Raw genomic sequence first — 12,818 nt, 5'->3', positions numbered from 1 at the left:
TATTCGCTTCTTTAACAAGGCCGACATAACGCTGAGATTTTATGATATCCGATTTCTGCAAAGCATGGTCTATTGTTTACTCGTGTGTGTAGTCGGAATAACCTGCGCTCTTATCATCAGCAGTAAATTGAGAATTAAGGCCAGCCTGACGCATGACGCATGCACGCCTCGCATGGAAAAGTCAACGACCTGACCTATATCCAACAGACTCAAAATACAGCTCTCTAAAAGCCTTTGCCGCCATGTGCTTCGGTGTTTTGACAAGCGGATCACGCTTGGTTTTTGAAGGTCTGTCTGTATGTTTTGACGCGCATCTAATAACGTGAGCAACGGACGCGCTAACGTGCGCGAGAGCGTGATGTGACGCAAAAATCTAAAACTGTTTCGGTTTATGCGCCGAGCTTGAACAACAACAGATGAACGCAGGGCTCCATACGCAGGAGAGATAATCAGCGCTAAGAATTCTGAGACTGCTGCGATTTGAATTAGGGACGCGTCACCAGGACAGCTGAAGAAACAAGCGATTCTTGCTTTACAACCATTTAATCCCAACGGTCAACTGGGTATCACGCAGGGCTGCGCCAACAGGAAGCACCGCGCGCGGCTTACAAATAAAGCTGCCGTGGAACCGAGAATTAACGCTTATTCAGAACCGGTTCCATTTTGTTCGTGGCGTTCTAGAGCACTCGAAAAGCACGTTTCATGGCCGTGTTTGACCTTAATAATAAGAAGCGCGACGCCGCTTCTACAGGTACATCTAAAACAATTGAGAACACCATGAAAAAGGTCAATATTTAAATGGCTTACAGGTAACGGAAACCCCCAAATTCTGTGTCTCGGAAAATTTGAATATTGTAAAAAAAAAAAAAAAAAAAAAAGTTCAATGTTGCCGGACCCTAATCGGCTAATTACCTCAAAACACCTGCAAAGGTATCCTGAGCCTTTAAACTGTATCTCAGTCTGGGTCAGTAGGCTACACAATCGTGGGGAAGACTGCTGACTTGACAGATGTCCAGAAGACAGTCATTGACAGTAAGCCACAAAAGTTCGTCGTAAAAGAACTGGTTGTTCACAGAGAGCTGTAGCCAAGCATTGTCATCGAAAAGAATTTAGGGGAGTTTCACAAGGAGTGGACTGAGGCTGGGGACAGAGCGCCAAGAGCCACTACGCACAAACGAATCCTAGACATTAACTTTTTGAGATGAAAGATAATTTTGCGTTTCATTTGGAAATCAAGGTCCCAGATTGTGGAGGAAGAGTGGAGAGGCGCATAAACATAAAGTCCAGTGTGAAGTTTCCACAGTCAGTGATGATTTGGGCTGCCGTGTCATTTTCTGAAGTCCACAGTCAATGCAGCCATGTACCAGGAGATTTTAAAGCGTTTCACGCTTCCTTCCGCTGACGAGTTTATGAAGTTTTCCAGCACACTGCCAAAAGTACCAAAAGCTGGTTCAGTGACCATAGTGTCACTGTGCTTGATTGGCCAGCAAATTCACCTGAACTGAACCCCATACAGAATCTATGGGGTATTGTGAAGAGGAAGATGAGAGACACCAGACCCATCAATGCAGATGACCTGAAGGCTGCTATCAAAGCAACCCGGGCTTCCATTACTCCTGAAAGTGCCACAGGCCGATTGCCTCCATGCCACGCAGCACTGATGCAGCAATTCATGCAAAAGGAGCCCCAACCCAGTATTGAGGGCACAGAAATGAACATACTTTTCAGAAGCATGACATTTCTATTCAAAATATGTTTTTTTATCTTATGTAATCTGCTAATTTTCTGAGACACTGAATTTCGTTTTTACATTATCTATAAGCCCTAATCATCAAACTTTAAAGAAATAAATGTCTGAAATATTTTGAATCTATATAATACATGGGTTTCACTTTCTAAAATGAGTGACAAAAATACAGACTTTTTTCATGAAAGTCATTTTTTTAGATGTGCCTGTAAAGATTTTCGAACGCTCGGAACTCACAACAACACCGCTACTTAATCACAAGCGCCATTCACAGTCACGAATCCCACACAAATGACTCTTTCGAGTCGGTTCTTTCTAATTGAATAAAAACACGTACAGCTCCACCAGTCAGTGTTGTCCGGTTTTCGAACCAATGACTCGAATGAGTCGGCTCTTTTTAGTGATTCACACAGATTTGACGCCCCCGTTTCAGATGAATCTTAACGACTGGCTTTTCATAGCGAATCAAAACACTTTATTGAACAACCTGACTCACTCACTTAGCAGCAAATTATTACTTTCTTAAAATAAAAAGGGAAAAAAAAAAAAAGTTCATATTTGTAGGCCACCTCCAAACTCTCAAGATTACATAAATTATTATATTTAAAAAATCTACATTGTAGCCCATGATTCATATGATAGAAAATAAAGTATTTTTGCATTTTTATTTAATATTAATACGACCAGGCCGCACTGAAAGCTTCTTTAAAAAGTCTGTAAGCTGTAACGTAAAAGGTAAACATGTTTTGCAGGAATTGCAACACACTGTTTTTCCATGTGTTGCTGTTCTCTTAAATGTTGCCATAATTTAAAACTATAAGAGCCCCATATATTTCCTAGCGTATTCTCCAAACGCTCAAACTGAATAATTAATCGAACCACAGTTGTTAAGAAAAACAGGAACCAAAATGATTACATTCAAATTCAATCCCTACTGCGATTCTTGCAACAACATCATGGACATCTGTCACCTGAAATAAATGCCGCATTGCACCTTGAACACATCAACACAATCCCGCAGTAACAATTTTTGCCATATAAACACGAGCAACATCCAAACATCTCAGTGGCAGAAAAAACAAAGCGCTATTAAAAAAATACTGTTTTGGAGTAGGGCGCCTAACAGAAGTATGCTGATGAAAGCAGTCCCAAATATATCCCTGCCATGTGTCTGCCTCTTGGTAACGTTAACCTACATTCATAATAAACCAGCTTCCTGTCTCTCTGCCGCAGTCATTAAAGGGAAACGTGCAGGAACTAGATCCAATTCAATGTCCAAAACACGTCTCCACAAACGCGTTCCGCGCGCCGGATCTTTCCCTACACACGTTTAAGATTCGCATCGGTTTGTCAAAAAGCCCTTTTTCGTTCTCTTTTTATCCTTTTTGTATGTCTGATGTCAGATTTTTCCCACTTGCCCTCGGAGGGGGAGGATCTAACCGCGTTGAGTCACGCAGCTGTCAAAGATAGCTGTCACCCAGTTTCCACATCAAACACACTGAATGAGACGCGCAGCCTGTCCCAGGTACCCAACAATGTGTTGCGTCTCCGACAAATGAAAAACGCGCTCCGCGGCGATTCCTCGACAAAAAGAGATATTTCGCTCGACACTTTGTAACAATCTGGAATAATACAGTTGCGTGTGATTAAAGCGAGGAAGAATCGACCTCCTTGTTGCCAACGTGAAAAGGGGAATTTTGACGGACATGAAGACCAAAAAGGGTACGTATCCTCTCGATATGGGCGATAGCGGCGATATATGTTAGATTTGTATCGCTGGTTGTAACGACTGCGTGGAACTTGTCGATGATGGTTGATCTGAAAATGTCTGGCATACTGCTTTTGTTTTCCGCTGCAGACAAAACAGCCTTTTTTCTCGCCATGTGCTGGCGGGCTGTCACAACGAGCCGTTTCGCGTTATTAACACGCGTGTTCACAACATAAAAGCTCACATTTTGTACAAGCGTGCTTACGTAATAGCCGTGTTTATTTTTGAGATGTTTTAAAGTGTTGTTTCGCGAAATCTACAACTGTAACTTAAAATCGTCTCAAACGTAACTCTTCTCGGGTTTGTTGTTCGTTATGTCTAAAATGCCTTCGTGTGGTAGTTGTACGCCTTTGGCTTGGAAAAAAAACGGTCTCGGAGTTTCTCATAACACTGGCTCAAGTTTTGTCGTAGGAATACGAAGGGGACTTTGCGAGTGTGGTTTTTTTAATTTGACGACTACCCTCATTTTTTTTGCTTTCGCCGCATTTGTACATTGTGTAGCGGGTCTAAAATGTGCAACAATAATTCCTGACCTCCTTTTGTGAAGTTTGTGTATTTCGCGCTGCTTCCTCGAGGCGACGCTTTCACATTCCCTCCGACCTCGTGTTTCTCACAGCACACAATAGAGCCCGAACCATTCTCTGTTATTAAGTTAATGTTTGTCAAATATTATGATGTCGAACCGTGTGGAGAGTCGTGTCAGCCTTTCGCCTGTCACCTGGCGTGATTTCATAAGTTTTTATTTTGTGAAAAGTCGAAAAAACTGAGTTTGAAATGTCCCACAAGCGACATTCTTTTGTTCGGTCTTGAGATTTGCAACAGGTTCCCCTCCCCCTTCCTCCTCCTCCTCCTCCTCGTGTAGGCCGACGATAAAACTATTCTTCATCTTCACACGTTCAGTGTTTTCTCACACAGCTTTAAAGACAGATATGTACGTGATTTCACTCGTTTCGTTTTTAGACCGCGAAGTGTCCCACACGCTTGAGCTGAAGTTGGGGAAAGTTTTGTTTTACTTAGAGAGTGCACATAAACTAAAAGTCCCCCTCAGCACTTTGAGTAAAACGTGTTATTGACCAACTAACCGGTTTATGATAAGTAGGGACACGCAATAATATTCAGGTTATGATTACAAGCAGGAAAAGTTTTCGTATCAACATTTAAAGGGGTAGTTTGCTCAAAACTCTTGTCATCATTACTCACCCTCATGTTATTTCAAACCTGCATGACTTTCTTTCACCAAAGGGGATGGTAGACATTAGTTAAAGACTCAGTCATGATTCACCCTATTCACGCTGTTAAAGTGAACAGTGAATGATACAATCTTTCTTTTTAACGTCACTTTTCGTGTTTCACAGATAAGTATTGGAGGGAGTCATTTGAGAGTGTGAAAATAGGTAAACGAGCCCTTTGAATTAAGTTTTGGAGCAAAATAGTGTCTTTAACCGTAGTTTGTTCCAGTTTTTGTGAGTGTACGTACAGTATTTACAAAGGCACAATGAAACATTGACACCGTTTACAGTCTTTGTGACGCCTCCGCTCCGACCATGAATCACATGGCTTTGCTTGACAGCAGGGATGTGACACATCAGCTGCCACACACACACACACACACACTCACACACACTCTCTCTCTCTCTCTCTCAGACGCACGCTTATACATGCATACAGACGGCCAGGCGCTGTTGTGTAGCGTTCAGCGGTTGGCATTTTGGAGGGAGAGGCAGTGTGTGTAGGACAGGGGGAGGAGGAGGGTCCTCAGCAGGGGTTGGGGGGTTGATGTTTGACTGGGTGTCTTTTGTCCTCCTTCACACACATGGGTACACACTGATTCCCAGCTTACTCATTCCCTAAAAACATACTAATTGACTATTACAAACACACTGCTAATACGTAAACCTTGCTTTATGCTTTTTCCAGTTCTCAGATCCTTCATGTGCGCACATAAAAGGAATAATGGTGTAAAACGTATAGTTTTTAAATGCTAATTATTTCACATCTCATAACTACAGGTGTGTTGGCGATGTCCGGAAGTGAGACAGAGGATGAGGACAGTTTGGATGTGCCTCTTGACCTCTCTTCAAATGGAGGAGTGTCAGGGAAGAGGAAGAGGAGAGGAAACTTGCCCAAAGAGTCGGTACAGATACTCCGGGACTGGCTCTACCAACACCGCTACAATGCCTATCCATCAGAGCAGGAAAAGGCCCTGCTGTCCAAGCAAACCCATCTCTCCACACTACAGGTACATAACATTTTCAGAAAGTACTTGTATGGGGCCTAGCATAGTCTAGGCAAACTTAAAATACACTCAAAATAAACAAAAGAAAAATTGCTTGTCAGCAAGCCACATTAAACTTCCTATGATTATGGAAAACTTGAATTATCAGGGAGTGTTAAAACTTTTTATCCGGTGTTATTTTTGGACGATTTATGTACTTTTATAGTATTTATTAATAGTTTGTTTTGAGTAATTTTAGCCATTTATATATATATATTTTTTATTTTACTTTGTTTTAGGCTTTATTTAAATAAAAATAAACAAATATATATATATATATACATATACGCTTTTATTAATTTTGGTTAACACCAGCAGTTTCAATGTCTACAAAAATCAGAAAACAAATAAAATTCTTTTAGTTCTGGAGCTTTATTTTGTTCTGTTTTTTTTATGTTTTAAAATTTCATTTGCGAATGCTGTATCTAAAACAAACTGTATTCACGAGATAAATGAAAAGAATCCAAAAAACAAATGAATGACCTATAGCAGTTTCTAAAGTTATGCTTCAGAGAAGGTCTGAAGTTTCTCACGACTGCTTGTTTCCGTCAAGAATGCGAAGGGGAATTTTTCAGTTTTCTGCTTTGTTGATCAGTAATCTATTTATGCTTCACAGGAGAGCAGTTAGCTGTCATCAATGTCTAGTTCAACTGACGTGTGAAGGAAACCGAAAGGTTCATTGTCATAACTAGCTTAGAGCCAAAAAATGCATCGGAGAAAAGAAAGAGTCAGCTTTTTTCGCTTGCTAAACGTTACTGCGTTTAAGATCACACATTCTGTTCCCGCTGAGTTTTAGCGTCATATAAACAACACTTCCTGTGAATGCAGTCAATGGAGAGAATTCCTGTGGACAGATGAGTGAATAACTGTTTTGAGTCATCTGAGATGTGGCCGCATAGAGAGAGAGAGGGAGGGAGAGAGAGAGAGAGAAAGAGAGAGAGACTTGCTCAGACACTGGGCCAGGAATTTCCCCTGCGCTCAGCCAGCTGTCTCACTAACAATAGGGAGACACAATACACACACATTAACATAGTGAAGACTACCAGGCTCAGGCGGACCGTTGGATACACAATACAGCCCCCATTACCCAGAGAGCCAAAGAGGCTTCTCTTCTGAAGAGACAATACTGGAACATTACCATACTGAAGACTGAATCTTGAAAACAGGCTCTTTAGATGCTGCGACCGAAACATTAGAGTTAAATTTCATTATAGCATTGTGACAAGTGTGTGTATTAGGAATAGAAGCCAGAATAGAATTGTAAAAAGCAAAACAGCTTGGCTTATTTTGTAGCAAGTGAACCAAGTTTAAACATACATAAGCTGAAAATGTAAAGTTTAAAAAATAATTGGCATTTAGAGTATTGCCTGGGTGTACTTTTTATTATCAAAAAAGACAATTAAAATTAAAGCAGACTATAAGAACGAATTACACATTTTTAATCGAATTATTTGATTGTTCTAGATGAGTAGAGTTTATTTTAGATGTTAAATCTGTGCGCATTTTTACTTAAACTTTCATGTAAATTATCAGCTGCCTGTGGTGCGCAATCTGCATTGAATAAAAAGACCAACAGAGTTCAATTGTTGGTATAAACGAAAGGTGTTAACAGTCGGCTGTTACCTCACGGTAGTAATTGGCCTTTTGTGAAGATCCACACTGAAGTCATGCATTCACATGTGTTTTCTCTAGTCTGAAATGTTGGATTTGCATGAGAGTAGATCTCAACGCCCCCTCAGGTGAGACTCACCAGAGCTGTGAAAGATACAGCGCTATTAGCATGATTAAGGCCAAAAGGCCTTAGGCCCAACAAAGAGCACGATTTAAGGGATAAAGGTGAACTGTTACTTAGGTGATTGAGAGAAATCCTCCGCAGAGAGCTTCCTGATTTCAACTGCCAGCTCAGCTTTTAAAAGAGGAAAAACAAAAATAGAGTCAGAGAACCGTCACATGTCAACTCAATACAGCATCATGAATTTCCATTTTAAATTTAAGTGAGACCGTGTGCATAATAAAGTGTTTTTTAGGGCTAAAGGCTTTGAACTGTAGAAAATTAAGAAGTGGTAAAGACATAGAATGCAGGGTTAATTTCCCTGAGCAATATTTGGTTTCTTAAAAAACAATTTATATTTGTTTACTTTAAAATTGTTGCACGTTTTTGCCTGTTATTGTATCATAATTTGTCATTTTTAATTGAAAATGAAATTACTAAAATATGATTTTTATATATATATATATATATATATATATATATATATATATATATAAATATATATGTGTGTGTGTGTGTGTGTGTTTTAAACAACAAAACTAACATTTCCAAAGTAGTACAGCTTGTTTAGCTTATTTATATGATTGCTTGAATATTATTGGATTATTAGTAAATTAAAATATGTTGAAAACAGTATGGTGGACAAAAATGGTGTTTTGATATCAGTGTATTTTTGTATAGTGATGTATCATAATCCGTTCTTCTCTCCTCAGGTGTGCAACTGGTTTATAAACGCCCGGCGACGACTCCTTCCGGAGATGCTCCGGAAAGACGGCAAGGACCCCAACCAGTTCACCATCTCGCGGCGGGGCAGCAAGGGCGGTGAGATGCTCAGCGACAGCTCCCAGTCCCCAAAACACGGCATGCTCGCCAACGGAGAGGACCGCAGCAGCTACGAACCCGGCTCGCCTCACTCGACCAGCAACACACCCACCTCTAATGGTTACCCCAAAAAATCCCTGTCCCCCAAAACACCCCCCTCACCCGGACCTGTGTTACCCAGACCCTCCGTCATCTGCCACACCACCATCACCGCAGCCACACAAGGCATCGGCACGTCGACGCGCCTCGGGGTGGAGGGGGCCACGGAGCTGCCGCTCACAGACGCGGCCGCGCTGTTCGGGTGTCGCGGGGAGGGCAACGTCAGCCCCCAGAGCGGCCTGTTCAACACCCCGCCACCCACCCCGCCAGACCTCACCCAGGACTTCAGCGGCTTCCAGTTGCTGGTTGACGTGGCGCTGAAGAGGGCCGCAGAAATGGAGCTGCAGGCCAAGCAGCTCCTCGCCTGAAGACGGATGGGTGAATGAAAAAAGCTTCATAGATGTTTGTTTCTTGCCCCCCCAAAACTGAACTCCACAGGGAGTTCACAAAAACTTGACTGAGCAACAGAAAGCAAACAAGCATGGCCTGATCATTTCTATTTTTGGTAAATGTAAATCAAATTGATGAGGATTCCTTTATGTAAAGCATTTCAAGGTGCCTTGGCAAGTCAGTTCTTTCTTTTGTATTCCATTTATATGTAAATAAATATGTATCTTTTCGTTTTGTACACAGGGGACCAAAACCAAACACAGTAATACGACTTCCTGTCTTTCCTTATTTTTTACAAGAGGACAAGCTCTTCTCCCATTCCTCATGAGTCTTTTTTTTCTCGTTTTCAGAGATTCGGCTCAATGATTGTGGATTTTGCCTCATTTTTAGAGAACACGTCTGATATTTTGCCTCTGCCTCTGTTTTTTTTTGTTTGTTTCGTTTTGTTTTTTGTTGCACAAAATGGCAGGTCATCTCCGTATCTTATCAACTCTAGCTTTCTCTCCGACAGACTCTAATCACTACTGCACCGGGTCATTCTGTGTCTCGTAGATTTTTTTTTTTTTTTTTTTGTATTGATTTGTTGTAAAGTTTCTGATGCTGTTAGTATGTTTATTTTTTTCCTTTCATTACTCTTGAGGGATATTCAGATGTAGCAGAACTATAGTCTGAGGTTTCCTCTAAATACTCAGTGTAGAAACGGCCAGTGAATGTGCCCACATACTCCCCACCCCAGCCCTAAACACACACACACACACACACACACACCTTGGACAAATGAGCTGGAAGAATGAACACTACATGAATTGTATTAAGTTTTTTTGTTTATTTCATTTATTTTGGTTTATCAAGTTAAGACCACTTTCAGAGGATAAAAGGAAAGAATGGTTTTATGTCACCAAATATGTTGATTTCAAGGTTTTGGGACCTTAGACCAGTGCATTTACAGTAGCCAATGTGACATGATGCCCAATGATGTGACTTCTCCTCCTTACTGTGCAATGTATGTGGCAAATAGGGGTCACACGGTGTTTAAATAAAGTTTTGTTTTCTACAAAATGGGCGTTCCATCTCCTTTCTTCATCTTATTTTTAACTACATTGTTCGATAAGCGCATTCGTAGTAAGGTTCTTACTTTTACCTCTTAAACAAAGAGGAGCACTGGCAAAGCTTAGCCTTAAGATGACGGTTCTTTCCAGTATTGTTTGAGAAATGAAACGCAACGTGAGGCCTGACAGAAAAGCCAGATTGCTTTAAAAAAAAACGGAAGGCAGCAGGAGCAGGTACATCCAAATGAGGTTATTTTTACCGATTCACCGCTGCCCTGCCTTGACATCTCGCACATATTAAAGGCATGTTCCTACAGGCTATTGCTAAATCATACTGACATTCTTCTGTGTGTAAGCTTCACAAGAACGCCAATTAGCATAATCCTGCATTTAATTAGCGGTAGCTAAAACCAGACGTCAACGATGGCTTGCCAATGGCGTCTGTGAGAGTGTGCATGTCTGTGTATCCGAGCGCAGACAATAAAGACGGATTAGCAGGGACACGTCTGTCCTGGATATTCAATCACACTCGGTCAGACAGCTGTTCTTTACTTTAGACTTCTCACTGGGCCCAGATCCAAACAAACGACTCAAAGGGTCATCGGTTTAGCTGGCAACTAGTGATCAAAGTGATTAGCAGCTCAAAGCAGTTAATTAACCGAACACGTATAGTTAAAAAGACATCACATTCTTTAATAGCGAAGACTTTTGGATGGGATGGACGGCTCTCACACGTTAGATGTTGTCTGGGTTCATCTGTGGGAGATGCCTGGAGGTGTCTGCTAATAAGAGTCAAAGAAGATCCGTTCTGCTACTCAGGCCTCGGGCAGTGATTTAAAACTACGAAGCCTTGTTAATAGTAGGAAAGTATGCAAAAGGTAACAGGAAGTTTAAAATGAGCAAGATTGAGCGATAAAAAGTCAAAACTGAGAAATAAAGACACGCGAGTCACCTTTACATATCACAGTTATGAAACAAAGGTGAATATTAAGATACATCAACGCAGCAGTTGTGAGCTTTGTTATCCATCACGGAAAATAAAATGAATTTTGATCATTCAGAATCGGAAGATGTCACAACAAGGGAAAAAATAATAAACAGATGTACGAAACGAGATGTAGTTATTAATAAAATAAAAATCCACGCTGTGAGATATAAAGTCAGAACTTTGAGAAATAGTTGCAATTGTGTACAATAAAGTTACAACAGCTGCAATGACTTGAAATAAGGAAGATTGTGAGAAACAGTCACAATGTGTATAATACGTAAAATAAAAAAAAAAGTCGTATTTGTGAGATACGTCAAAAATGTGCAATTACAAAATAATAATTTTAAGATATAGCGCAACACTTCTGAGAAATATGAACAGCTGTGAGATATAACTGGGTTTCGATTAAAGTCGCAGTTATGAGAAATAGACATTTATGACAATGTTACAACTCAATTATAAATCGGGACATTCACACCTTTGAGATGTCACAGCATTGACTATTTGTATTGTCTTTATTTCCCAGAATTGTAAAAGCTTTTCTTTTAATTGTCAAAGTCGTAAGACACAAAGCCGAGAGACTGTGAGTAAAAAAAAGTAGGAAATGGATAAACGGGCTGCCGTGTAAAACGCTCGTTCATTCAGAACAAACATTTGTCAATGAATCACTGCATGGCTGTGAGCATCTGTAATGTTTTAATGATCAAAATTTCATACACGTGCCATAACATCAACAGTGTTGTTACAATAAATACAAAATGTAAGTAGTAAGATATCCTTAGATGTAGGTTACATTTACAATGAAGAACATTCATGTATTTACACACAGTCATTTTTGATAAAGTTTATGCTTTTTATGAGAACAGTAAATACATAACATCCTGCCTTCATTTCCCAAAACATTGTGGTGGGTGCACAGTCCACATTTTGGCAACAATACACAGTCTAATGTTCTATTTTGGGAGATAAAACCTTAAAAAGTCAGGACTTTATGTTGCCAGATATAAACTGATATTTTCACATCAGCGAATGACAACAGTTAAGAAAATGAGATCGTGATCACTTTCGGCAAAAACTTAAGTGCTATAGTCTCACAAAATATCTCTTTATGTCTCATAAATATCTCTTTAAATACTAAAAATGACATGTAATCAATTAATATTTCAACAAACATTTTGATATCATTTTATTTATATATATATATATTTTAAACAAATAAAACGACATGGATTTCCTTTGTGTCAATCACCGATTGTCCAAAACGAAACAAAATTATTCCCGATTTTTGTTGCAAATTTGGACTGTAAATGCCACGAAATACTACTGGACTCACTGATGCAGAAAAATATCCGTATGAATGGATATTTTGTCACCGGTGTCGAATGTTTTGATCGTTACGGTAACATCTCCAGTATAAGACCTCTTCATGAAATGCACGTACACAAACATACACACGCACATTCACACACAGGTTATATAGTCTCCCCTGAGGCTACGTTGTGCATGACTATCATATATTCATAAATTAAGGCAGAGCGTTTAAACATCAATAATATTTCAAACGAACATTAACCACAGTAGAAGGGCTCTAGTGCATAATAACTGGAACTAAGAGTTGAATTAATAAGATAAAACACCTACAGGATCAAATTAAAGCCAATGTAACTGAACTGTCTATGAAAACAGAGAATGGCTGCACATTGGCTGCTGGGAAATATATATATATATATATGTATGTATTATAGTGATGTGTCTATCCACAGTGAAATATTCTGAGAAAGAAAAAAGAAATAGCTCTGTTTATTTAACATATTTAACAAGTGCAAATTAGTAATATCAGTTATTGAAAAATATGAGACAGTGCAGTTAGGTTGTATTGAGTATTAACCTGTAAGTGCAACTACGATGC

General features: G+C 39.9%; 1 protein-coding gene across 1 annotated transcript; it reads left to right on the top strand.

Annotated features, from left to right (window-relative positions):
- Window positions 1-3,116: 3,116 nt before the first annotated feature.
- tgif1 (TGFB-induced factor homeobox 1) lies at window positions 3,117-9,931 on the top strand. Its single transcript, XM_043225957.1, has 3 exons — window positions 3,117-3,469; window positions 5,525-5,754; window positions 8,275-9,931. Exons 1-3 carry the CDS (start codon window positions 3,454-3,456, stop codon window positions 8,848-8,850), a joined length of 822 nt encoding a protein of 273 aa, XP_043081892.1. The 5' UTR covers window positions 3,117-3,453; the 3' UTR covers window positions 8,851-9,931.
- Window positions 9,932-12,818: the final 2,887 nt, after the last annotated feature.

The sequence above is a fragment of the Puntigrus tetrazona genome, chromosome 24 (genome assembly GCF_018831695.1).
Source record: "Puntigrus tetrazona isolate hp1 chromosome 24, ASM1883169v1, whole genome shotgun sequence".
NCBI lineage: Eukaryota > Metazoa > Chordata > Actinopteri > Cypriniformes > Cyprinidae > Puntigrus > Puntigrus tetrazona.
Note: the sequence above shows the minus strand (reverse complement) of the source record. Positions and strands in the feature narration are given on the sequence as shown.

Bases quoted from the DNA above. Each gene is read 5' to 3' on its own strand.
- tgif1 (XM_043225957.1), top strand. The intron at 5,755-8,274 runs GTACATAACATT...TTCTCTCCTCAG, and splicing joins CCCATCTCTCCACACTACAG to GTGTGCAACTGGTTTATAAA.